The 27,820-nt window shown below is 41.4% G+C and overlaps 5 protein-coding genes across 17 annotated transcripts; 2 read left to right on the forward strand and 3 right to left on the reverse strand.

The window, feature by feature from the left end:
• Nucleotides 1-2,384: 2,384 nt before the first annotated feature.
• Nucleotides 2,385-13,861, reverse strand: LOC129589260 (neurogenic protein mastermind-like). 13 transcript variants are annotated; one of them, XM_055483902.1, is made up of 7 exons: nt 13,475-13,861; nt 10,168-10,290; nt 6,052-6,362; nt 5,258-5,868; nt 4,601-5,011; nt 3,827-4,430; nt 2,385-3,461 (listed from the first exon to the last, which is right to left on the reverse strand). In XM_055483902.1, exons 1-7 carry the CDS (start codon nt 13,504-13,506, stop codon nt 2,980-2,982), a joined length of 2,574 nt encoding a protein of 857 aa, XP_055339877.1. In that variant the 5' UTR covers nt 13,507-13,861; the 3' UTR covers nt 2,385-2,979. The 13 variants fall into 13 exon arrangements, with proteins under 13 accessions (XP_055339877.1, XP_055339875.1, XP_055339876.1 ...); XM_055483900.1 differs by having other exon boundaries at nt 5,258-5,910; XM_055483901.1 differs by having other exon boundaries at nt 5,258-5,910; nt 13,471-13,861.
• Nucleotides 13,862-15,868: 2,007 nt separating this feature from the next.
• LOC129589271 (dolichyldiphosphatase 1-like) lies at nt 15,869-18,051 on the forward strand. The gene is made up of 7 exons (XM_055483929.1): nt 15,869-16,309; nt 16,378-16,478; nt 16,668-16,849; nt 16,909-17,019; nt 17,129-17,257; nt 17,370-17,459; nt 17,572-18,051. Exons 1-7 carry the CDS (start codon nt 16,141-16,143, stop codon nt 17,612-17,614), a joined length of 825 nt encoding a protein of 274 aa, XP_055339904.1. The 5' UTR covers nt 15,869-16,140; the 3' UTR covers nt 17,615-18,051.
• Nucleotides 18,052-19,278: 1,227 nt separating this feature from the next.
• Nucleotides 19,279-21,790, reverse strand: LOC129589270 (multivesicular body subunit 12B-like). Its single transcript, XM_055483928.1, has 9 exons — nt 21,296-21,790; nt 21,061-21,171; nt 20,635-20,731; nt 20,445-20,574; nt 20,256-20,339; nt 20,016-20,182; nt 19,849-19,902; nt 19,712-19,785; nt 19,279-19,635 (listed from the first exon to the last, which is right to left on the reverse strand). The coding sequence occupies exons 1-9, from the start codon at nt 21,383-21,385 to the stop codon at nt 19,573-19,575; spliced, it is 870 nt and encodes a 289-aa protein (XP_055339903.1). The 5' UTR covers nt 21,386-21,790; the 3' UTR covers nt 19,279-19,572.
• Nucleotides 21,791-22,028: 238 nt separating this feature from the next.
• On the forward strand, nt 22,029-25,495 carry LOC129589264 (UV radiation resistance-associated gene protein-like). Its single transcript, XM_055483916.1, has 6 exons — nt 22,029-22,457; nt 22,518-22,673; nt 22,740-22,982; nt 23,305-24,017; nt 24,278-24,706; nt 25,421-25,495. The coding sequence occupies exons 1-6, from the start codon at nt 22,422-22,424 to the stop codon at nt 25,428-25,430; spliced, it is 1,587 nt and encodes a 528-aa protein (XP_055339891.1). The 5' UTR covers nt 22,029-22,421; the 3' UTR covers nt 25,431-25,495.
• On the reverse strand, nt 24,978-27,283 carry LOC129589272 (zinc finger protein 75A-like). Its single transcript, XM_055483930.1, has 4 exons — nt 26,863-27,283; nt 26,577-26,663; nt 25,688-26,083; nt 24,978-25,593 (listed from the first exon to the last, which is right to left on the reverse strand). Exons 1-4 carry the CDS (start codon nt 26,990-26,992, stop codon nt 25,406-25,408), a joined length of 801 nt encoding a protein of 266 aa, XP_055339905.1. The 5' UTR covers nt 26,993-27,283; the 3' UTR covers nt 24,978-25,405.
• Between the last annotated feature and the right edge of the window lie 537 nt (nt 27,284-27,820).

Consider the following 27,820-nt stretch of genomic DNA (forward strand, 5'->3'; position numbering starts at 1 on the left):
GGAGACAAATACGCTTCCTTAAATAGGAACCCGTGATGCCCCTACAGCGGTAAGGTTGCCATTTAAAATGCCGGTTGTATACACGATTATTGACACATACAGCACCGGAATCACGCTGTCATTTATTCCCTCACTCCATTTCAAGAACACCGGACAATTCCCCGGCTGGAGAGCGACAGGATTTTGTAGGAACGAAAAAGCTGATTTTAGTCAGATTTTCACGAATGGTTTCGGTAATGATTCCTATAGCCGCAGTTGTACGCGCCTGGCGATGCATGTCTGATCCCAAGCTACAGTATATGTACGTACACGAAGTCACAGACGATTATAATTACAGCACACAATAAAAAACCGGACTAAAGTAGTAAGTACTTTCTTAACATAATAAAACTAATAACGTTAAAGGTAATGCAGCAGAGTACAACAGCAGTATATTGTACATGACAAATGTAAGGCTCAGTAACAATTTTAGTGTAACAGTAACAAAAAACGCAATTTTGTTGCAGAAATAATGGCGTAATAAATTAATGTGGTCTTATGTAAATTTTGTGATCTGATTAAAGCCAAAAAACTTCGCACCAGAATACCATTCTTTTGCCTTGGGAGATGTCTGCAACCGCTATATACAAAATTTTCTGTTCATGCATTACTTGCTGTCTGTGACACATCGTGTAGACCGCAATACTGTACCTGTAACCTATACTATAACCTTTTTGTGCGCTTAAATATTATTATTTCATTAAAAATTAAAACAAAAACAGACAGCTGATCAGAACTAAATTTCGAAGTCCGTCTAAATTTCGAAATTTCTACACCACAAACCAAGTAAGCCGCGGCGCCGCGAGAACTTCGACGGCTGTATTGTGAAGTATGTTTTTCCTTATAATAATACAGTACCTACATGAATTTTTAAGTTCTTCAAAATGCAGTATGCAACTATAATGTGTACGGAGACAGTCAGTCAGATAGAATAAATATACAGACGCACGTACACGACTATATCGTATGTACTTCCAGCAGTTAACGTTAGACCACAACGTCACGTACACTGTATGCATAATAAATTATTCGTATTATTTGCTTTTAAAGGAAAAAATCATCATCTAAAATCGTTTGGGAAGTATATTAATTTTGTTCTGTACAGAGATGGTGCCTACCGTTAAATCTTACGGAAGGGTCACCGCTAAAAATATTGTACAGAAAGGCCGCAGATTTATGGCGTAGGTTACCGTAAAAGTGCAACCCGATGTCGAATCGACACTTGATACCTTAATTAGCGCTAATTGCATAACTGATTACAATTATGTACTAAAAATTAAAAGTTATTGTTAAGGAAGTATTCAGCTCTATGTTTGGTGACCCAGCGACTGTGCATAGGCTCTTTAGTACTAGTTATAGACATCATGAGCTAAACTACTGGACACCATGCCAGTGAAGCAGATAAGAAAGGATCACAAGTATGAGCCGAGCGTCTATATAGAACCCGTACTTATACAACATTTCAGGTATACGAAATTTATGGCCGACCTGAAAACCAAGGCATCCCAGAAATCGAGTCCAGAGAAATGTGCTTTTAATTCTTAACAGTTTATCGGCAATATTCGGCACTCCTACAGTATTTACTACATTCGACCCACAACTCTTACAATAATCAAGGTTGTCAGCCGTGCAGTTAAACGCTTTAAAGTATTAAAATTACCACAGATTACAGGTTTTAAAACCAGATTACAGTATTGTTTGTAAATGTGTATCGTACTCGAGTTAGCTAGTAATAAATGTACTGTAACGTAATTGTTTCAGTTTACTATGCTGCAATACAGTTTCAGAAAATTGCACTGCCTTAATAATCCGATTTGTATAAAACTTTTTGTTTTTTAGGTGTACTTCTAAGTTACTGGATAGTTACTGTATCTGCTGCTGTGGGTATGGCATGCCGAGAGTGCAGCTCATTAGTCAGAGCACTACAGTTCTTACTAACTTGGAAAGCAAATCTCAGATTCTATTGTGAACGTATAAGTTATTGATTATGTGTTAATTATGTTTAGCCGACTTTTCCATGCTTAATTTTTGGCGCTATCGGCTATGAACTTGCTGAAATTTAAACACCGGTGCCACAAATTCCGACATCTGCCCACAAGCATGAATCACCACATTTAAAATTTCCATGCGCATTTTATTTGCAACGATTGCATTTAAGTGCAGACAACCATTCTTAACTAGTAACAATGACTGCAGCAACTGGCTCATTTGACGAATTAAAATAATCATAAAAACATCAATGAACCGATAAAAAAACAGATGAAACTACCACCTACAACATAGCGTAAAACTAAAACCAGAGATGAGAATCAATTAAATACTTACAAGCAAAATAAGATTTTACATCTCTTTCAGAAATATTTAATTATCAGACAAAAATCATTATCGCACCGAGAAGGCGGCCCGAAAGTGCAAATGGCGAGTTGCAAAAAGGAACGTTACCATCTCTCCCAAATGAACCATCTCATTTCAGTGTGCCAATAGCCGATAAAAAAAAGCTCCGCTCTAGTCTCGGTTACACTGATTTCAGTAAGATTTCCCCATCCCAAAATTAATCAGACCATCCGAAACATTTATGCGCCAACCCCATCCGCCACATCATAACCTCTTTTCTCTCTCTGACGAATAATAATAAACAATAAGGCCTCTGTAAAATAACTTAAAACATATTTCGAAAAGGTAAATCAACATCCTTTCAGAAAAATCTCATGTCGTTCAACCACGAGTGGAAAACGGGGGACAACGAGGGTCCAAAAATTAACAAAACAGTCGATGTACTGTCGTTTTTCGATAATCTCCATCTTGTGCATGAGCAAATCGGCCCCTCTTCCGGAAAAATAACAACATCTCAGCCACGCATTCCATTGCCGAATTTATAACAAAACCACTGCAGAGTGGACGGTTAACAGGAACTCCCTTTCCGTTAAAATAACGAAGCGATCATACGCTATTCTGGCTCAACAATTCTTGCAGTAGACTCTTCCCCCGATCTCCGGGTGGCTGTTGCAGATGTTGGTGGACCGGACTGTTTCCAGGCCGATTAACGCCCATTAAGTCAGGTGCTGGAGCATAGGATTGATTCATGTGCTGAGACATGACACCCTGTCCCTCTGTAGAATACATGGAGCGAAATTGCTGTTCGTTTACATGATGTCCTTGGGATGTATGGTTGTTGCCCATTCCATTGGACGTTGCGTCGACATCGTTAAAAAAATCGTATGACGGGTAACTGTCCATGGACATTGTGGGGGCAGCCATACGCGACGCATGGTTCTGCGACGACAGGTTAGGAGCACCTGCTATCTGCATGTTCGATCGATCTCCGCCGCTGACATCCCAGCGGAATTGTTGCTGAGATGTTAAATTAGGCGGTGCACTGTTAATACCGCCATTCATCTGATATGACCCGAACGATCCATCGTCTGCAAAAAGTGATATGTTGAACACCTCTGGAGCAAACACCTTCTTACAAAATTATAACGTCGACGTAAAAACATCAGTTCGAGAAAAAATGCATATGCAACAGCGTTATCGGTTACAAATTCATTTTTTAATAACAGCTTCACGTCTGCATTATTCCAAGACTTTTAACAAAATCTACTATAACTGTGACTACAGAGGAGATGATCAAGAAATAAAGATGGCTAAAAGAACTGCTGTATACAAAAAGTCGATGACCGCTGGAAACTATAAAATTAGAAGCTATTCCTGTAGGATACGAATACCATTATAAGCTTTTCACATATAATACGACTTCGAAACCCTCAAAAAATAAACGTTCGCTTACTGGCTCGCATGTCTTCAGTGATGTTACTGTAATTGTTCCGCATTAACTGCTGATTTTGACTCGGATTGGCCATCCGCGACTGCATTCCGGGCATAACGTTTCTTTGATACATGCCCGCGTTTCCAAAACCGTCTTGTTGCATTGTGCCCTGTTGCGAGAACTGACTAGAAGGCATACCACCGCCTCCACCACCGGCTCCTCCTCCTCCGGATGGCGTCATTCGCGACTGCATCGTCGGTTGATTGGGATTCTGCGTCATCATGTGCGCCGAAAGGTTGAACTGCTGTCCGTTACTCTGATTGATAAACTGCTGAGTGGAATATGGAGGCGGATTCTGCTGCTGCTGCTGTTGTGCGACAGCAGCCATGTTCATACTATTATTGGACTGTAATGGGTGGGGTGATTGGGGAGCACCGACTGCGCCCATCCCAGAGAGCTGCGACTGCTGCGGCCACATACCCGGACGCATCATTCGGCCAGACACCTGTGGATTAGGATGACGAGGACTCAAGGGTTGGGCGGGCGTCTGGACAGGAAATCGGAGGCCGGCTTGCGGCGGAGGCGAATAAGGCACTGACTGCTGGGGTGCAAACTGAGGATGATTCTGTAATAAATAATTATCATACAACGGGAAGAAAGCGTTAAGAAATAAGTGCAAATGAATGTCAACGTAACACCCACTCAGATGTTTCTCAATCGATTCATTATTTATAATAATTTGCAGAAAGTAACACCGAAGAATGTACTGTAATAGGTAGTTGTACAATAACTTACTTGTGGAACATTTTGGAATCCATTAACAGGGAAGTTGGAGCCGCTGGGACTGGGTATGGAGAGAGATCTCTGGAGGCTAGCAGGATTATTAGACACCGGCAAACCGGGTGCCTGGCCCATACTGGCCTGACCCTGCTGCTGCGCGCGCACTTGTCGTTGCCATGCCTGCATCCGCAGTTGGGCCTTCAGGTGGTTGTTGCTTGACGTTCCCGAAGGAGGCACTGGTGAGCGGCTGGTGTTGAAATCGGAGGGCATTCCGGGTCTGGACGGTGAGTTAATCTGGTTGGGGAGCATCATGGCGTTGCCGGGCATTCGTTGCATTATCATACCACCACTATCGGTATTGTTACCATATACGTTCATTGATGTCCGCACTATCTGCTGATTCTGTACCATGGCATATCTTGGACCCTGCAGGTAAACAATTACTAACAATAAGAAAAACCAAAGAAGCAGCCAAAGACTAAAACCTGTATGAATGACACAGCCAAAAAAGACAACAAAATTGCACAACTATAAGAGAAAGACAATAACACTAGTCGCTTTACATGAACCAAGCACTACTCTGACCAGGACCTGAACTTGCTTTATATGCAAAGTTCTCATTTCGACGTTACTAAACTTTTTAAGCTGTCAGGCAGAAGAAAGTTTTCTTACCATTGCCATGGACGATGCTATACTCTGCTCTCGGTACGCTTGAGGGACCGGCTGTAACGACAGAGGCCCATTCATGGAAACATCGGCGCATAGAGCATCCCTAATGTGCGCAATGGCTTGCTGATCCGCTGCCGTCAAAACACTTCCCAAATCGCTACCACCGGGCCGCTCTTCCGATACCAAGTCTTCCAAGAGGCCCAGCACATCTTCCATGTTGTCATGAGTTCGATTCATGCCGTCATCTCCAAATTCCCCTATCGATTCAGCCAAGCGAACTGGAGGCCTGGGTTGACCTACGCCAGGTGGGGCTAGTATCCGATTGCTCAAATCCTTTGGCAGTTTATTTTGTGGAAGATCACCGGGATTTGGTACGGGTAAGCCCCCGTCAGTCGCCTGCTGTTTAGTGGTATTCTGTAGCAGCGCAGCAAGCATTTTATTTTTTTCAGCTAATTTGGGAGTATTGCCGGGCTCTGCCCCATCAATCTCTTCGATCTTTCTTTTCCCGGTTAACAGTGGGGCATTTTGATTCACGTCGATGTGATTCGGTATAAATGAGTTCATCAAAGACTGTTCTTGGTACATGATGCTGGGCGATCCGTTCTCCAGACTTTCTGCAAGCAGAAGTCGCAACTGTTTATTGTTTCCGTCGTCACCTGCACAGACAACCCATAAGGCTATGCTAAGTCTAATGTTTATTATTTCGATATAAAACGAAACCAAAATTTTGTCGGTTTTCAAAGCACAGTGTAAACTACCCTTGTCAATAAGATAAGGCCACAATATGGCACGCTTACTAGTTGTCTTGTCGTTCAGCAGGTGCTTCAAAACAGTATCCGGAGCCAAAGGATCGTCTTTAAGGGGAGTCAAAAGCTCTTTAAGAATATTGTGCGGATCATTCTCAGACGAATGATGGAGACCAGGTTCAAAATGTGTCCACTCAGCCAAGGAACCAGAAGTATCCGATGAAATATCACCACTACGCGCATTGGAATGGGATTCTCCAGATGACCACTGAAAAGCTGTGCTGGATACGGGCATGTCTTGAGATACGCCTGACTTGAGATCCTGAGCAGAGAGAGGCGACGACTTCGGGACATCAGAATCCCTAAATCAGAAAAATATTTGTAATGCCCTAATCAGAAGAGTCATTTAATAGTTAAAGGGCTTTACAGCTAGACCTCGGGTATTACGGTATCACAAGCAGGAAACATGCGATGGTCACTTTACAAGCTGATCTAAACTTTCCAGAAAATCATAAACAACTTTACTCGAGTAATACGGTAGTGTCTACTGATTTTGAGTGTCGTCATCGTTTGAATACAAGTCTAGGCTCTGGCTGATGTCACGCTCGCACTGCAGCAGAGACGAATCATGCACATAGTCTACTTGACACAATTAGGCACAAAATCCCCAAAGCGGCTGTGGTAGTCAGTAAAAATCATCCATGCAAAACAATTGCAGTTTGTGATTGCTACCGACTCGTACAAAACGGTCCTCACTTGTTGCTCAAAGTGGAGCGAAACATGAACATCATCCGTTCAGTTTGCGACCACATTAACACCATCGTGCCAGGTTGTCCAACAACTTGTGCCAAACGATTCGAAATGTACCAAGTTGTTTCATTTGGTATTCTAATTCTGTACATTTCCATATCGTTCAAAATATTCACTGTATCCATTTGTTCAAAAAATTAAAAACATCTAGTTATAAACGTCAGACAGTAAAACCATTCTGAAAACTGAAAAACAAAATTTATTATTTTTAAAGCAATAAGGTTTTTAAACTACGTATCTATCGCGGAAAGCAAGTTAAGTACTGTAAATGACCAGGATCTTAAGCAGATTACGAAATCTAACCTCTTACCCCTTGTCCCGAACTGCAATCCAGAAAATATTATTACAACACTATTCGTTTACCGAATACGCAGGATAAACGCTCGTAAGGCTAATTCGCATCAGAAAAAGCTAAAACGCACTAGTCTGCCGTCGGAATTCAGGCAATTACATATCTACCTGTATCATGTCACCGGAAAAAAACAACAGATATACGACATACACTACGCAACAGGCAACATACAGTATCAGGCGAGTGGCGCACACTAGGGAAACTCAGCGTTTGAAAATGAATTCACAACACAGCAAACAAATTACACAATCACACGCAGCTCGTTTAGCCTTGATTACAGCCTACATAGCTACCAAGTCGAACAGGTATGGTACATGTACACATACTGGCATTCTACGGATGTCTATAATAATGCAGCAGCATTTTGCTAACCATTCCACCGAGCCCAGCCTAATCGACGTGCGGCAATCACTATCTCAGCGCAGGCTTGTTAACCACATCGAGCGCGTCACAAAACGGTTCTTTGAAAATGTTCTACGTCTCTCGAGTCTCGCTGGTACATTCTCCATTGCACCGTCGGTAAATCTATATCAGGCAGCCGACAACCATACTCACATCCATAGCGCCCCAGCAATTCAATTCAATATATGTACCGTCTTCAAGACACATACTTACGTATACAACTGTTAATCACCGATCCCGTGGCCTTCTTTACCTGAATAACAATAAACTCCACCAGGCTCACCGAGGGTAACTTTAATTTCCCAACAATAAACCAAACCAAAACATAAATATGCACTTTCAGTGCTCTGTTAAAACAGGCAGCCTTAATTAGGTGTAAACATACGAGCTTCCGGAAGCGGTCAAAGCCATACGGTGACGGCAGAATAGGTACATATACAGTACACACGTCTACTGTTAAATCGCCAACCAAAGAACTGCCGATAGGATTCTTGACTTTGACACACAGGCACTAGTAAACCTACGGCACACTGCTCACCACGCAGCAGGTGGTACTAAAAACAGACCAACTGTTAAATCGAGAGAATTCGCCCGCAATGGAAAGTGTTTAGTCACACAGCCCAGCTCGCACGTGTTCGTAGCTGATAATCATAAATGAACCATCCGACACGACTTGCGCTAATAAACGTTCAGATATGCAGCATACAAATCAGACAAGAACGCTTCAGTTTCCATTAGGCGACACCTTGTTCAGACAATAGTAGGCACACACAATCAAACCCATATTAAGATGATGCACATGTGCTATCGAGTTTTAAACGCCAAACGAAAGATTTACGCGATATTTCCACTCCATGAATGTAAGTCCCATCCGCAAATCGATACAGTATCATACGCAGCCGTAATGCCATATGCATACAGTCACCACCGGGTTTGTCAAATTCTGCACTGCACAAAATGCCCGCGTTTTCAGTGTATACCATCAAAGCCACTGCGACGCACAGCACTTTTACCAGCTTGGAAAACCTCAATCAATTTCCCTCAGCAACTTAACCATTTGCTAGCTCCAAAGCAATGGACATACCACAATATATATCTATACACAGTACACCCAGTTTCCAAGTTAAACACCAGTTCCAAGTCGCATGCGGAGACACGGAAACGTCAAAGTTAACCAGAATCCCTGCACCCGCCACAATCCGGAAAATCGATTCGTCCCAGTATTTGGTATATGTACTTCGTTGTGACTTGGGCACAAGTGAAAATCAGCCTTTAAACATATAGAAATGCTTAAAGTTTTACACCTTCATGCTAATGCTGCAAATTAATTCACTACAGCTGTTATTTTTAATGACTAACGAAACTCCAAAAAACTACTTCCTCTTGTGCCACAGAAAGGCGCAACAGAAAATTACAAGCTAACCCATTTTACTATGGGCAAGGTAGTGAATTTATAGGGTTTACGGCACTTTACCCTATCTTCCAGTACGGGTACCTCTTCTGCTACATATATGGGGTAGCACTGCAAAACCGTACACTGCGCCGGTATTCGTACCAAAATTCTTGTGGTAATATTTTAACTATCTGAGCATATTCACTTGTGTGATTTGCAAATCACATCAGGAAATTAGTACAAAAGCCAAATTCGCAAAATTTAATTTCCATAGGCAAAATCGGTACCTTATGGCTTATGTACAGCTGCACAGCAGTCACCAGCTCAGTTGCAGATACCGTATGTTGTGCATAAACAACACACAAGCGCACTGCACACACAACCATCATACACAGTACACACACACAGACGAGAATCTCGTTCGCTCGTTGCCGTCGGCCAGTGCTGCTGCATCTGACCAGCAGCTTCACCAACCGGCATGGCTACAATTCAAGATGCTGCAACACAAAAAAACCGCACAGCAGCAACAAGTTCTCGAAAAAATCTATGCCCGACTGTAAATGAACACGATGAAAAGCACCACACCGGATCACAGACATAGCAATAATCATGACTGCTGCCGTGACATTGATACTCATAGCCAAATAAAGTGAACCAAGCTCTTCCGTTCCGTAGACCTAGCAATGGCACTGTCAACTGACAAAGTAACCGTTTGATAAATTTTGTCAGAAAATACGAACAAAATTCAGGAAAAACCCACAAGCTTCCCATGAGCAGACGACGATGCATATGTTCCAGGTAAAATTGTTCAACAGTAAAGTCGGGAAGACATTTGACAATTGTTCAACCAAATCGCGGAAAGAGTTAAACAATGAAACACCCAGCTCCTAAATAATCGGGCCGATTTAGGCCTCCTCCTCACCATCAATTTATTTATTTACGTCAGTATTTTTGAATCTAACGAATATCTTCAGGAAGAAGATGACTGGCCAATTAACTCGTACGTAGATGCCCTGTCTATGCAAATAACTACATCCTGCGTCGGCACTGTCCTGTAATTTTCAACTTCGAACGCTCTCACCCTAACACCAAACTTCAAAAACAGATTCGCAAGATCCAATGGTAAATTAACGACGCTGGTAGTTCACCAGGTACACATAGTACTTACCAATACAGAAATACGAACTAGAAAACGCACAACAAATCTTACCAAGGAAAAGGAGAATGCGGTGGAGCAGAACCACGCAGAAGCTGGCGGAGGGTTAGCTCTGGTGAGGATGATTTACTCATCGCACCCGTCATGCAGACTTCCGCTACAGCAGCACTGTCACCGCTACAACGCAAAAACAATCATTTTCCAAAACACCTGAGCATTCACAAAATACGTGTTTTCTAGCGCAAGCTATATCGGAAGACTGAACACGACAAGAATCGCATGCAAACCGCCATGCCAAAATATCACCAAGTCAGAATTTCAGCATAGCATAGTTCAGGACAGAACTGTATCAAATTTTTTAAAAGCTATAAACGACGAAACGAAGTAATACCAGTTATGCACAACACCAGAAAAGAGGGATGTGAAAACAGTTGATCGATCAATTACCTTGAATGGGAATTAACTAACGTATATCCGGTCCAAACCAGAAGAATTCAAAGCTTTCGCGAAAAAAAGATACAGCGTAAACCGACAAAACAGCAACAAAAGAAATTATGTACACAATCCAAAACCCCATAATGTACGGTACAAATCAGCAATAACGCAAAAAAAAAACTACAACTGCACACAACCACAATGCACTACCATTGTTTAGCAATGATGCACTGTCGCATATGCTGCAGCACAATCAAATTTAAGTGACTTGTGAATGCGCGAGTCCGAGACGATAATATAAGTACTGTGACCAGGAAGCATAAGAGCAAGTAGAAGCCTCCCGCAAGCGGTACGGGCGCGCCCCATAGCACAGTAAGTAATCTTGCGGTCAGACGGCCGGCGGTAGCCGGCTTCAACGACACAACCCGACGGCGGTAGCCGCACTACGCAGACGGCAGAGCTACATAATATTACTAGTACTTATATGTATTGTACCATAATATTACTAAACTAAAAGGTATTCCATCGACTTACGTGACGTCACGATAGGCAACACGCACAGTGAGACGCAATGGGCAACCCCTGCGGGTTTTGTGTTTATCAAAACGTTCAAATACGTACAATCCGTTCGTGCTATGGCTCAAAAAATGCAGAAAAAAATTCTAAGTTTGTAAACTAAAACTGACAAGTGAAACGTTCTCAAGGAAACGAAAACTTTACGATTCTCGTTAGCACAGAGGTCTATGAGGTGGTTTGCCAGTCCAGAGATCTCCATGCTAAACGAAAATCCTTGGTTCTTGATCTGTGGTGAAACGAAGTGACCAGAACCTGATCAGTCAATCAAAAGGAAACAATTAAAATTTAATCAATAAATGAAAACCATCAAACAATTCAGATTTGATCAAAACACGTCATTTTTGTTTAGCGAAGAGGGCTAACCATAAGGCAGACTGCCTCATAGACCTCTATGGTAAACAAGAATTACGTAAATCGTAAACTTTTCGTTTATATGACAACTTTTTACTTACCAACTTTCACTTTCCAAACTTCAAATTTTTTTCCGCATTTTTTGAGTCATAGTACGAACGGATTGTACGAATATGAAAGTTTTGATAAACACAGAACCCGCAGGGGTTGCCCACTGCGTCTCACTGTGCGTGTTCTCTACCATGACGTCATCGTACAAGGTGCATGCTCGATTGAATACAGTACCTGTTAGTTTAGTAATATTATGATTGTACATATGTACCGGTAGTACCAAACAAGAAAGTAACCAAACATAAAATTTACTTACTTACGGTGCTCATTTGGTGGATTAACAAATTATTATTTATTACCTAACACTCATGACTCATGAGCACAAAACACGAACTTTTGCCTAATTCAGTCGAAATTTCAAATCTGAAAACAGGAACCAGAAAACTAAGCACTAGTTTTATACTTTTATTACAGCCTGAACAAGGTGCGAAGGGAAACATATAAACAACCAACATAAAATTGAATTTCAGTACTCGAAAATTAACATGTTATTGCAGTAAAAAATAAGTGAAACATGGAGCAACAGTATTTTCTGCTTAAACGAAAAACAACAACAATGCATTTGTCAAAGTTTCTCATTCCGCACAGCAACGTAAAGCAAACGGAAATGAACGTTGTGATCCCAAAAAACAAGTTTTCGACTTATTTGACAAAAATGGCTACCGCAATGCCCATGTTTATTAAAATACTGTAATAATAACAATAATAAATGTCAGCACCAGCAAGCCAGAATAAGCAACGAGTATGTATGCACCCACGGTACACGCCTTCAAGGCACGTAACTTATTAGTGAAGCAAACCGAAGTACTGAATGAACTTCATTTGACAAAAGATTATGCCACTACACCATGCATACGGAACCACAATACGCGAAAATAATATCCATCTATATATTGCAGTAGCTAACATTGTACAATACATAATGGGCACCAGATCAGAATTCGCAACTTGCGCCTTCACATACTACTGCGCACTGGTTGTCGCGTGGTTTGATCTAGATAGAGGAGCCGAAAACGGTTTCGGTGTGTGCCAATCGAAAACGTTTGGTGCCAAACACCAAGTGCAAGCACACTGAAGTCAGTAGCGATGATGCACCAGTACAACTACAAACCACAGCCACATTTTTATTACAATAAACTTATGACGGTGGTACTTCTACTCCGATAGTTGAACAGGCAAAGTGCGGTGCATAGATTCTTCTACAATATAGAACTCTGTATATCCGCAAGACATTCGCAGATTTGGACAGATCAGATTCAAACAAAAACGGAATACAATAAAGAAATTGAAACCTTTCATTTATCGTGTTTGCAAAACTTCGGACAGGGCGAAAGGCAATTCATCATCCTGCAATCGGTATCCTTTTTTCCGACCCTTCCACATTATAGTCCACTGTCCACGGATTAAGAGTACTGTATTGTTCAGTGTTCGCCGATATTATTTTTACGTTAACATAATATCATTGTGACCAAAAACAGCTAATTAAAAATACAGTAACCCGCGAAAAACCTGTATTAAGCACACCAGCAAACAAACTTGTTCCTACAGATTTTACACATTAACAATTTAACTGATTAACATTGGCACAACTTAATGTTTTCGCACCGACTTCAGCACATAAACAGAAACTCACGTCAAGCTTCGCAACTGGACTACGAAGGAATCTCTTGTTTTGCGAGTGTCATAGTTCAATGTATCGAATAAGTGCTGTATAAAAGCACAATATTTAGGGAAACAACTAGTTACTGTTAACAAAAATGCTTTTTCAGCGATCTTTCTATCCTAGATCTGACCATTCCTGTTCGTTTCCCTTTCACAGTAGTATAATTCTGTTCCAGCAAAATTAACGGCAACTTCATAGCGATACTACAAACATACACATACCCACTTTGTGATCTGCTGCCTCCTTTCATTATTCATGAGGTCCAGATGGCGTTTCTTCTGCTTCAGAAATTCTTTGCGCGAAGATGCAAAAACAGGATGCACAGCGAAGCCAGTCCACGAGTCAAGGTTATCGAAAAAGTACACAACCACAAGCTGCTCTGCACTTCAGTTTTCTGAATTTGAGCGTCAAACTTCAGAAAAGTTAGTGCTACGTGTTGTCTTCATGATGCTCCATCTCATCGGATCAAGCGTGAAAACAACTGTTTAAACTTTACATGCAAAAATAAAACAAATAAAAGTACTGCAAACCGTTGAACTGCGCTATCTAAACTGATGGACAATTTGCAATTTCTGAATTGTATTGATAATTCATCGAGGTACTCGATCAGTAAACGTGGGATCTGCTACAACCGCGAATCGCATTCGCGGCTCGTCATTGAGACGAGCTGACACACGGTAAACATACGTACTCCGGCTTTACCACGATTCCGACTAAAATGGTCCAGAGAGTCATTTTGTCGAAAAATGTTATTGTCGACGTTTATTTTAACGGTTAAGAACTTCAGGTTATTTTAAAAGGTAATTTCATGTTCGATAAGTTTTGGAGTTTTGTCTTAAATTTCCGCCCGAACTTACGAAAAATAATGTTATTTTGTGAAACAATAAAATTTAGAATAGTGACTACTAGTAGGAGTACACCTTCACTCTGGTGCATGTAAGTACATCGTTGTTTCTACAAAATGAAAATGCTCGTCGGCATACTGTTACATCATACATGTACAATAGATAATAGTTTATAACTTTATACAGAACGATATAGAGATAGTCTATCTATATATCTATCTCAGATAGATAGATATAGATTAATAGATATTAGATTTCTGTATATATAGATTAACAGATACTATAATTCTTTCACTTCTATGGAAACTTGTGACTGTATTGTATCGCCAAATTGAATAAATAAATTCGTACTTAAAAAAAAAAATAATAATATATATAATAAACTTAGGTATACGATATTACGGTAATGCACGTACGTCATTAGTAGCTTTTATGCCTACATAGTGCGTTAACTTACAATCATTGCGGTACTTAAACGTATAATATTATTTCTTTTAAACAGTCTTAAAAATATCACTTATTTAATACTCTTTACCCACTGCCAGCAATCAGCATCATTGTGGTTGTTCTCGAAGGAAATTATTACAGAATGCATAGTATGAATGAAATGCATGCACCGCCGCACGTCCAGATCTAGACTTGGAGCGCACTCAGGTATTTCACAAAGCATCGTTTTTGGCTTGTTTTATTTCGAAATAATAATGTACTCGTACAAAACTTTATTAATAATACTCGTACCTATATCGTGTCAACAGCAATCAAGTGTCACAACAGAAAAAGTACATGTGTTAATTACAAGTTGGTGTAACTTGAGGACTAAAACTCTTAAGGACTACTGAGAAAATTTAATTATGACTTAAAGTTAAAACTGAACTTGCTTGGGGAAACACAATTTTAATCTTTTGCGCAGGAAAGTTCAACATAGAATGATGGACATCGGACAATAAGTACTGTGCAATGTACATACTGTATTATGGCTATGTCATAATATGCGAAACTCTTTCCTGCGCGAAGTGTCATAAGCCCGTAGATGTATATGGCCACCACGGACTGTCATGCTCCTTTTCCGCTGGACGACATCCTCGGCACGGTGGGCTTAACAGCATTGTGTGCCGCTCGTTAGTTTCAGCGGGTATTCCAACAAAACTGGAACCGCATACGTCTCATATATACGTCCGGCCGCCGTCCAGACGGATGCACTACGTTTGCCTGGAAACGTGGCATCTTCTTGGCCTGGGATGTGACCTGTGTGGAACTGTCGCCTCGTCCCATATCAAGTCTACTTCGGTTTCCGCTGCATCCGCAGCAGCACAGGCGGAAGACAAAAAAACCAAGTTGTATGCGTACCTGGAGGGCCGATCCATCTTTGCGCCCCTCGCATTCGAAACTCTCGGACCTTGGGGAAAGTCGGCATCTATTTTGATAAAGGAAATCGGCAAACGATTACGGCAGCATACTGGTGAGCTGCACTCACTCGAATTCCTTCGTCAGCGTTTGTCGATTGAAATCCAAAGAGGCAACGCAGTTTCCGTACTTGTTGTAATCATATCTCTTCTGTTTATGAACTGTATCAGTATTACTGGCTTGCGCTAATAAAAGTACTGTATTATTAAGAAATGGACGAAATCGCAATACAGATTGAATCTGGCCAGTGTTGGCGAAATATCCGTCAAATTGTCAAAATCAACATAAAGTCATAAACACATATCCGTCTATCCAGGGCGGTGGGCATAGTGACAAGTCTGGAACTTACCATTAGTATAGTATGGCAAATTGCCACTTCTTACTTCACCGAGATGTTTTCAAACTTTTGATGACTAAAATTTATATTTTAATAAACCCCTTTAATATTGCAACCTGTGTATGTGTGTTTAGAATTGTGCATGTGTTTAAAATTAAATTCAGATCTCGTGTAGAAGTTGTGAGATTTGAATCACTTACTGACCTACATTTCGTGAACACAGTGCATACTAGCTGGTTCGGAAGGTTCTCTGTATTTTGCGCTTATGGCGTATTGATAAATTATACCTCTACTCCGCAATAAAGATGGATATCGAGAATGTTGAAGAGCAGCTCACTCACAAGGAGACGTCCCGAGCGGGTGATCTGGCGAACGAGCAGCGCTGCGATCCCGCCGCGCACGTGTGGCCGCTGAGAACATTCGGTGATCCAGTATGGGTTCCCTTCACCTACACTTTCGTAGAACATGTTAAAGGTATTTGACTATTTGCAACTGCCTTTCTTGTGGCCTGGCAATCCGCTGATGCGGTTTTTTTATTTTAGGGGACTCCTTCGGAATGCTGATGGCAATTGCGAGCTTGCTGCCGGTGTTCATCGTGGTTGGCTTTGCTACATTAATACTCTTTCGCCGAGATCTCCACACGGTAATGCAAGCAGTGACTGAGTGACTGTTTAGCCGTTTTACTTTAAGCCAAAATCGCTCTAATGATAACTTCGCGTTGATTCTGAATGAATTCGTGCGCAGATCGGTATGAATAGTTAGTTAGTAACTGGAAAATCGCCGATGAGTTCTTACGTCTTCGATTTTCCAGTATTGCGTTTTCTGTTTGCAGATTGTGTTTTTTATTGGAATGTTACTTAATGAAGGGGTTAACTGGATCTGCAAACACGGATTGGGTCATCTGCGCCCTTGCACCAATCGGGTCCACCATGGGTCTATTTATGCAATGCCTTCCAACCATTCGCAGTTTATGTGGTTTTTCTTTGCGTATTTCACATTTTTTCTGCTTTTCCGGTTAGTATTTACGTGTTTCAACGTTTTAATGGATTGTTAATTTTGCTCAAATTTTTTAGACTACAAAAATCTAACCCGACACCTCAACAGTTGCAGCTGGGAAATTGGCTGTGGAAATCGGTTGTGATAAGTGCTTCGTTGGCCGCATCTTGTGTTGTGGCTTACAGCAGGTATCAACTGCCTTATATCGTAAAAAAACTTAAATTAATGAGAAATTACACATACCATTCGTTTTACTGCTACCCTTTGATCTGCCACCTGGAAATGTTTTATTTTCAGAGCTTACCTACACTATCATTCTTCTTCGCAAGTTATCTTGGGGTGTGTGTTGGGTTCCGCTTTGGGCATCGGCTGGTTTCTGGTCGTCCAAAATGTTCTGACACCATTGTTTCCAGTCGTCGCTTCGTGGTAAGTAATGTACAAATATTTACGTGAAATTATGCCGCTGTTTTAAGGATTACCTATTTTGTCAGCGTGGCATCGGGACATTTTTATCACCTGCTATTCTGATTTCTTGTAGGAAAATTTGCGAAATTTTGCTGATTCGAGATACGACTTTAATCCCCAACATTTTATTTTTTGAATATTCAAAACAAAGGGAGGAGACTAGGTAAGTTTTGCTTTGAATGGTGTACAATTGTATGACGCTGCTAAAGCTTGATTCGATTTTTCCGTGCAAAGCGTTGTTTAATATACTATTTTGTATTTTGTTTGCTGTACAGTATTCGCATGCGAAAACTTCGGACAGGGAATCGAAATCACTGACATTCTTTATGAGTTGCATTGGTATTTCTGATGCATATTTTGTGGCTGATGAGTTACACTGGGAACTGAGTACTCGTACGGAAAGATTTACTGTGATCGCGACGTGAGAAAGTGTTTTCACCGAAAACGGAGGGAATCTATGGAGCGTCATACGACCGGTGATGACTGTGTTGTGTATATGAAAAGTTGCCTTTTCAAGAATGTACTCGTGCTCTTTTCTGTGTGTGCATCTGACCTTTTTCTCATCGAAATTTTGGAGTTGTGCCTTTTAAGTAGTGTCTTATGGTCTGTTTTTACTGGTGTGATGTACAGAGCAATCCCGGCTTCATTCCTCTCAAACAATGTTGGGTGCAAGGTTTATCTTTGCAAAAAAATTTTGGAATCGAAGTGTGCATGAACTTGAAAACTACGGTACATAATTAGAATGGCGAGAGTTGTGAGGAAGGTTAAAAATTTCAACAGAAATAAATTTTAATCTAACATTTTAATAATGGAAACTAACGGACATCACGGGTTATCCTGCAATAAGTCAACTAAGGGACGATGGGCGCGACATAAAGAAATGAACAGTATTGCTAAGAATTGTTGCGAAAGCGCCGGTTTTCCTTGTCAGCTAGAACCGACCGGCTTATCGAGTGTGAACGGAAAAAGGCCCGACGGCATGATGCTGATCCCTGTCCGCCAAGGGAAACCACTTGTGTGGGATGTAACCAGTTGGTGTACGGTCGCGGACTCGCATGTCACCGGCAGCTCGAAGAAAGCTGGATACGTGGCTCAGCTCGCAGAAAATTCTAAGCGCCGGACATATTCGTTTGTGGAAAATGGAAACTTTTTTTATCCTTTAGTGATTGAGACGTTGGGAGTATTTGGCCCCGCTTTCCGTGAACTGTTGCATTTCATGGGCCGTAAAATTCGAGACTTAACTGGAGAAGCGCGTTCTACTGCTTTCATTAAGCAGCGTTTTAGTCTCGCCGTTGTAAAAGGAAATGCTACGGCTGTTTTGAGCACGTTACCTTTTAACCCAAGAGAAGATAGAGATTTTGGTTGTTTTTTTAATGTTTAAATTTTAACTTTCACGTAGTGTACCGCAGACTTGGGCCGCCAACTACATCTCCCCTTTCCGCCCGCCCCGCTCTTACCTAAAAATTTTCCGCCCCGCTCCGCCCCGCCGTAACAAAAAAAATTCCCACTTCCGCCCGCCATATTTTAATTTCCCGCCGCCCGCCCGCCAAAAATTTGAAAAATTTTTCAAGTGCTTTTCATTTTTTAATTTTTTCCCTTTGTTCTTCTTCAAAAATGTCTGCTCAAAGACCACACCAGTTGCCAATTTTCGCGCGAAGCGCGAAGCCAGCAACCAATTTCGCCGCAAAAACCGTTAGAAATTCTATAAAAATAGTAAGAAATAGTAATTCTATAAAAATAGTATTGCAGTAAATGATCTTAAATTTTATTTTATGCTTGATCTCCGCCCGCCTTTAAAATAATCCCGCTCACACTTTTTCCTCCCCGCCCCGTCCCTCCAAACTCAAAACTTCCGCCCGCTCCCGCCCTCCAAAAAAGCGGGGAGGGGCGGGAATGGCGGAGAACTTTCCCGCTCCGCAGAAAGGCGGCCCAAGTCTGGTGTACCGGCGCTTGCAATCATTGTTATCTTGGCGGCTATTGCCCAATAAAATTATAATTTTAATCTACACAATGAAGAAGATTTCTCCGCTAAGAAAATGTGGAGAAAAATCCAAGAGGACATACAAAGATAGAAGTTGTAAAAGCAGAAAACCAACAAATTACAACGGTCACCACCAAAACTGTGACCGGCAAAAATTGCCATAAACTGTTGACTGAACAGCAGAACAGTGAATAAATTAAACACATAAACATTTTTTTAATTGTCCGGGCAACAAAACATTCGGAAACATTAAATATAAAGGAGCAGAATCCACGGCGTATCCATATTCGTCGTTTCACTGACCACTCAGCTCACAGTCAGCCAAGAATCTTCGCTCAAGGGAAAAGTCGTATTTAAACTACAAAGGATACAAAGTAAATACTAAATATGGCTAACCATTTTCGCATTTCGATGCTGTAAGCATACAAGCTCACCTTATTTTCAATGTCCTCGAGTGTCATTAGGGGAATGGTTGGTACTGGAGCAGTTTTTCGAGCGGACAAATTTGCTGAAGCAAAATTCCGGAGTAAACTATTGGCATATCAGCAGCTACAACTACTGTAAAACTTACTCGCTATAAGTCCCAATTTGAACGGAACATCATCCACCCCAAGCGATGCAGTAACTAAGGATAACAAAATTAAATTCAAACATGTATCAAGCGACATTTGCAGCAATAATAGCATCACATATAATCAATAAGACAAGAAGCAGCACCACAGTGTTTGACTGCTTTACCGCTGTTTAAACGAAGGGTCCGACTTCCTCGCCTAGCCAGAGATAATCCTGTCTGGGTGTCAACGGAAGGAGATTTCAGTTTCAGTGTCCCACTAGGCTTTCCCTTTTCCTTTTCTGGAGTTTTAGCTCCCGTAACATCTGACTGCTGCAGCATGTATGCATTTGCACTGAAACATCAAACAAAATTTCGTAGCAAATTTCCACACCAGACACGACCAAAACCATAGAAATCGGACATACCCACTGTTAGATGGGGAGAGTGCTTTAAAATTCTCAGGCGGCACTCGGCCTTTTCGTGTGCAAATAATTAACTCGTCAATTTTTCTGCAAACAACACCGGAATTTCATAACATCTGCCGCCTCAGTATCACAAAAAAGATTAGAGAAGTACAGTGTTTGAGTGTTACACACAAACACTGCAATACATACCCGATGCTGTCGTAGCCATTTGGCGCTCTGGGCATTTTGTTCAGAACAATGATTTCACAAATGGCTTCCTGGACAGAATATCTCGGCACCATTTTCACAGTGAGGTACTTCTTTCGTATAGCCCGCTCATCTGTAAAAAAGATATCAATCTTAGCACATTAGGCGTTGGCGTGAAGGGCAACGGACATACTTGTATCGTACGTCGTATCCACCAAAGTGTATCCTGGCAGCACATTATTTTTCTCGTTAATAAGGCACATGCTTTCCACAACATTATTCAATCGTCCCTAAAATTGCAGAAATGTCATAATTGTACCATTATTATCCTTATGTATAACCTGCAAGCGAATCTCATTCCGTCGAAATATTGCAATTAACTCAAGCCGCCTGTGATCATCCACCGTAAATATATCTGTACATACGTCATACGATTAATAATTATTATGACGTAATCTGACAATCACCAAATGCCAAAAAATGTAGACAACTGACATTGGTGTTAGAAATATAGTGTATGGTGGAAAACGAAACGCATATCGATGAAACTTGGCAAATTTTATCAGAGAAAAAATACCATAAAATCAAGCAGACATCCACTTACTACGCTACGACTCACATTATCCAAGGGGAAAAATCTGGTAATGCAGAAATAGCGTCGCTGTGATTTGGACAAGAAGGATTCTTTCCACAGATCCGCATCCATCTGCTGGTCGTAGGTACTATCAATCTGCAAATGCAAAAAGTGGTTAGCTGCCTCCTAGCTATCTTGGCTATTATTTTCGCAAAATTCCGCAAAATTCCCGTCTACCAGAAAAGAAAAGAAACATAATTTAAACATTCTCCAGCCTTACGCATTTGTATCCCAAAGGGCAAGCATTTTTGCTGGTAACGATGCAAAGTCCTGTGACTGGATCGAGTTCCGAACCTTCGTACGCTGCCATCAGCTCCGACTGATAGACGAGCGTCACCAAAACCAAAATCTTGTGGTAGGGATAGCGCCCAAAAATGGATCCAAAGGCGACACTCAGAACTTCCAAAAAGGTCGACGGGCTAAATATTACTTACTCAACGAAAACATATGATAAAGAGGAAAGTCTTGAACACAAATGTCCAGATTAAGAATAATGGATACGTTCTGAACTTTTCGGGCGGCCAGATCGATAGGAATGTTTGACTAGTATCTCTGTCGTTGTCCAGAGGCAAGAACTTCCTATCTTTATCTAAACTTGCTAACTTATTAATGGATTGATTATGGAGTCAATGGACGATCGAGCCATCATCACGGACGTAGCATCTTATGAAGTCATTTGAATTTGGTTTTTTTAGTTTTAACTTTTAAGGCTGAAAAATTAGAATTAGTCAGGTAAGTTTCGTAGTTGTCCTTTCGAGGGCAATGGCTAGCTGCGCAGACCATGTAACATCCAACCGCACCCAAATGTGGCACAGAGCAAGGCTGAGAATAAAATGCTCGCGACTACGTCATCCATTACGCCTCTTGTGTTTTTACCAGCTGCATGGTTGTAGGCAGCTCGCGACTACGTCATCCAGTGTACCAGCTGCATGGTACAACAGTTTCACAGAACAACAGAAAATGCGTTTACTTTGTACTGGAAATATGAAAAATTTGTAACGCGATAAAAATCCGGCATCGAGACGTTATAGATGATTGGAAGCTAGCAAGTGATAATCAGAATCGTCGGTGACTGTTGTATGTTATTATAAATTATTGCTCCAAGTCATTGTTCAGGACGGAGGACGAAACCTGGCATCCAAACCAGCCCCTTTTCAGGCTTTGCTGCATGAATTATTATGGTCTTCCGTATTTGTCGATCCCTTGCCTGTTGCAGTTCCATGGCTGAAATGATTAGAAGCTTTCTTGAGTGAATGCGATGGATATGTGGCATGCTGCGGATGGTACATGGCGCAGTCATTGTGAAATCTCGCATCAAAACGTTTCACGTCACTCTGTATGCGTAAATGGAATCGACATTTCCCGATCCGTTTTCCCCCCAGGTAACCATGCTATTCACAACACCTACAGTATTACGAAGGATTTAATGGTGGTCACTGCAGAAGCGGTTGCGGAATCTGCGAGGGATTAGCCGTTCGCCATTTGGACGTGCAGCCGTTCGCGTGTCCGGACCGTGCCTTCGGAGTTGCCTTCACTCTACACATTCCTTCAGAGTGTCTCCTCCTGTGTTTATTAGCGAGCCCATCTACAATTCCGCGGTTGGTTATTGCAGAATTTTGCCTTGTGCGTTTTTTGTTATTGTTGCGTGTTTGTCGTGAATGCAGAATCCCACATGGGAAGAGATGGACACCACAATGTTCGCTGATGCTCGTAGCACGGAGTGTGTTGTGCAGCTGTTTCTGCTGCACAATGGGGATTACTCGCCCTATAAGAAATTATGCTATTGGCAGTTAGATTTCCGGTTACTGGTGCGCATAGGAGATGCAGTGGACTCCATGGATTACGATTTCAATCCAAATACTGTGATATTTGCCTTAAAGTGTGGTGTTTATGTGCTTCCAGATTCGGTGAGTATTTTCTTTTTGGGCTTGCAGCCCCAGGAATTGTGTGCAAATAAATGGTTCAATTTTTTGGGAGTGCTGTGGGCTTTGGGACTGATTTTATATCGTCTTATGGAATTGAATTCAGACTGCATCCACAGTTTTGCGCGGCTTCGATAGCAAATAATGAAATAGGCTTTCATCGTGCGACGAAATTACTGCTGAAAACCAGATTCATGAATTAGAAGGTTTTTCGTGGTTTTGAAAAACAAATTCGTGAACCAACTAATTCTAGTTTGGCATCTTGTTCGTCAGCGTATCATGCGTAATATATGGTTTTATTTTTTAGATTCCAAAAAATTTCCGCGAAATTCCTCCGGCGCCTTCACGGACAGTTCGTCGAGCATGCCCAGTCGGTACATTGCGACAGCTCCTGAAACTTGAGAACGATTATTCTGCTATCCAAATACGCAAAAGAGACAGCTACGCTCTAGTTCAAGAGAGCACGAACGATTCAGCGCAAAGCCAGATGCTTAACCGGCAGATCGAGCTTTTCACCCAGCGAGTGGTTCATTTGAAATCCCTCCTACGTGAGCGTCGACAGGAAAATTGTAACTTGTCCTTGTCAGTGAGCGATCTAACATCCCTAAACGAACGCGTATCCGATACCCTGGAAACCAGTGTTCTTGATCTCATTTTGCATAAGCGTAATTTGACGACGGCTCGTGAGGAACTTCTGCGAAGCAAGACAGAATGTAGTGTTTTACGCGCTGGCCTTCGCAGTCGAAGGTGTGAATTAGTGTCAGATTTGAAATTAATTTACCCGATCCACCGCAGTCCTAGTGGTCGTGTGTTCGTATCGGGCATTTGGCTGCCTTCGGTGGACGACTATGTAAACTGTGATGATACAACGCTTTCCGCTAGCCTGGGATATGCGGCGCATCTGCTGGTTTTGCTCTCCAGGATCCTGAACGTTCCGCTGCGATATCCTTTGAAATTCTATTGCTCGACTTCTTCCGTAACGAACCCAGCTAGTGCCAGGATATACGATCGAGATCGCGAGTAAGTCTACAATGTTGCCAGCATCAGCTTGACCAAACAGACCATCAGTTCGCTGCTGCGATATTTTGCGATTGCGATTTCGCCGCAAAACTGAAAGTATTCTACGGTACAATGAATGCAGCCCACGCTTTTAATGATTAGTGGATAGAGGTACTGTAGTATGTATAATAAGTACAAAGGTCTAGCAACACTTGTACTGTTTTAAATTTTGGTATAAAATCGTTGTAATGACCCGTGATTGAAAGTTTTCGCTGTTGTAGGTATCCTTTGCACCTAAAGGTCAGGGATCGCAATCGTTTCTATGAAGGAGTGTATTTGCTCAACTGTGATGTCATCCAGCTACGCTTAAATTTTGGCCTTGGGACGCGGGAAGTGAAGAACACAATTGAAAATATTCAGTCTTTGATGGTGGAGCGATTCGAAGTGCAGCCACCGCGCACACCTTCCATACGAATTCCTCCATCGCCGCTGCCGCAGGATAACAGCGCCCACTCCAGCCCCTTCACCCCCATGGTGGTCAGCAATGGTTTGGCTAGTAATGGCCACGGCGAACAGGACGAAAGCGTTCCTCCGGTCACACCAGCCATTATTTTCCCGGTGCAATCCGCTCCCGATCTGGGCCGGTTAAAAGTACCGAGCAAACCCGAAAATCCCTTTTTTATCCAAAATAGACAGTCCCGCGATGCATCGTGAGTTTGTGCTAAGTTTGCAGTTGTAAACTTTGCAAAATTTAAAAATTATTTATTGCTTCGTTCGTAATTGCATTAAGAGTTCTATTCGATTTTACGAGATTGCTGTTAAATTCGTTTTATTCTGGCGTGTGGTTTTGGTGTAAATGATGTTTACTGTTTATCCGTTGGTTGATTTTGTTAGTGTTTCCTATTTACAAATTCTGTTTGTGCTTCAGTAATTAAGTTATTATATCTTGAAATGCTTCCGGTATCGGTAGCTGATAATTTATTTTATCAACCAACACGACACGTTTAAAAGACACCGCTAACCATTTTGCTTTAACGTTCAGACAGACATATATCGGTCGATATATTAACCAAAGCAGAAACTTCACTGTAATTATTGGAACAGAAGTAGTCAGTACTTCTGTGAAAAGACGAATGGTAAAATAAAAATCAACATCAGTAATAGTGCATAATAATTAGTGACTTATACCTATACATTATTTCGCCGCGGAACCAAAAAAATTATATTTGACGGTACAATGAATTCTTCTGTTAATTGAACTCTTTCTCAACATGGCTTTGTAGTTTGGTTTTCTTCAGTTGTGAACTTAGCAGTCAAATTTATGTACAATACTTCATGAAGGAACAATACTTACTAAATTTTGGAGTAGATTTAAGAGTAAAAGGCGGGGTCGATTGGTACATGTACTTTTATTTTGTGGTCAGAGATCCGTGAATATTTTCTTTATGACGCTTGAGATCGATCTTCCGCTGAAAAGCGTCACCGCATCTGTCGCAAGGAAACGGCTTATAAGACGCATGCTTTCTCATGTGAGTGATGAGATTGCTCGATTGGCTGAACGCCTTGAGACATACGACGCATTTATGCGGCTTCTCTCCTGACAAAGCAAAACGATACACGGTTAAATTACCATTAACAGTTTACAACAATAATTTCAGGAATGAAGAGTAGCAAAAACAACGATGATATACCTGTGTGTATGTAGGTATGTTTCTTCATATCAGACTTCTGATGAAATCGTTTTCCACAGAATTCGCACGCATGAGGCCTGGTGTCGGAGTGTATCAGAAGGTGTGTGGCTAGTGTGGATGACCTTTTGAATGCTTTGCCGCAGTGCATACAGGGAAAATGGCGATCAGGACGCAGCAGAATTCCGCCTTCTTCCATTGTACCCAGGAGATCGCCATCCATTGCCGGAAACAGTCCACGTGACATGCCGAAATGTGAGCAACCGGCCAGTTGGTTGTAGATGTTGTACAAGTTTGGATTGCCGCAGTAAGGAAAATTCACTGGTGAAGTTAACGATAAAGTGGACAACAACGATTGTCTTTCTCTCTGCATCCAGAAAAACCACATTGGCAAAGTATCTGTAATAATAACCAAATACTACATAGTAAAGTACCTGGAAGTAAAAAACTGGTGTAATTAATAAGCTGCAGTTCCGCACTCCACCAATATTGTCATTCTCACCGTATAATTCTAATAATTATATATCTGTCGGACATATCGCAAATGTAATTGCCGGTAAAAGCGAACGTGCAGAAGAAAAAATCGTAAAAATTGTAAAAGAAAAGTCACTACAGAATCTAAAAGGTAAGAGACAGAGATATATCGATTGGGTTGCAGAGGTTATAAGGACGGTATCAATAATTTATAAAGATGTAACCATACTTTAACGATTACTTTAAGAAGATTTTTGTATCATCTCTCAAAACGTTGTGTTGTTTACTTATCGGCCTAAAATAAACATCACCAGTATCACGTACGTATCGGCATTATTGGCGTAGCCTCGTACAAGTACTATAAAATTTCTTTAGTTGGATGTGACAATCCATGACCTTTTTCCATAATTAAACTTACTGCGAAATCCTTCGCCCACTGTAGCAGCGTTAACGTTTGGACATTCCTGCAGTGGCTTAGGGACGTTGCAAGCAGGAATACGGGGGACTGTAAAAGCAAAAGCAAATAACATTTTGAAAACTGAGAAAGTTTGAAAAAAGTCATTCTCCTGAGGTCATCTTTGTAGTGCATGACAGCAGAAGCCGAACCAAAGTGATGGCTGCTAAAGGTCACGCATGGCGGCTACCACTGTTTCAGTGGTATATATTCAGTATTGTTTGATAACAAGGCAGAACATATTTTATACCTGGGCACAAAAGAGTTCGCGAAAGGGCATTTGGTGAAGATGATATTCTACGAAAGCCGCGTCGGCTAAAATCCAGGGGGCATTCATCCCAGTTAAACAGCTGAGAAGAGCTCGGAGCAATTTTTTGCATGGTTTGAGTTAAAATATAGGGATGCTGGAAGATGCTTTAATACAGTGAAAAATAAAATTATTACACACTGTGTAGTTAACTTATCGGTCAAAAAAGGAGAAAAAGCTACGACAAAGAGAAAAACAGAGTGTAATTTGTGGAACGTATTACTGGTAGGCAAAAGCGTTGTCAAAGCAGACTGCAACTGAAATCCCCAGTGGAAAAAGTTTTGGTAGGATTTTGCGTCAGTGATGACATGAAAAGTGCTGGCTATCTGCCGTGACTGAATCTTTCGACTTGTACACGGAATGTGCCGAGAAAGCAACTTTATAATGCGTCAAAATGCCTATTCTGAATCTCAGTTATAGATTGGTGCGCCTGCTCCCTTTAGTGCTCCTGTTAAAGGTAGAATGCTGTCGATTTCCGGCTCTAATTTTATAAAGCCGTCGTAAATCATTTAATGATCAATTCTGTTTCACTTTTCCACGTCAACTCCATCAGGATAATCATAACAAAAACGCTGTCCCCTTTTGCGAAATCCCTCTGGGTAATTAATGATCTGCGCTCGTCGTTTTCGGCAGGAGAACTATCAGTTTAGATGGTATGGACAAATCCACCCATTCTTCTCGCTATTAATTTTCTCCGGATGCAACTCATATGCAACTTCAGCAGACAAGATCACAATTTATCTGTGCATACCAATACCATGAATTCTTGCCAAGAGTAACATGTATATATAACCGGTATCTCTTAGCATGGAAAGGTTCGCCACTTTGGTTTCACCGTGCCGAAAATTATTAAAGGTTTATGAACCTGAAAAAAGCTTGAAATCGCAGCGAATGCTGCTGT

Source organism: Paramacrobiotus metropolitanus, unplaced genomic scaffold (genome assembly GCF_019649055.1).
Source record: "Paramacrobiotus metropolitanus isolate TYO unplaced genomic scaffold, Prichtersi_v1.0 Parri_scaffold0000034, whole genome shotgun sequence".
NCBI classification, from domain to species: domain Eukaryota; kingdom Metazoa; phylum Tardigrada; class Eutardigrada; order Parachela; family Macrobiotidae; genus Paramacrobiotus; species Paramacrobiotus metropolitanus.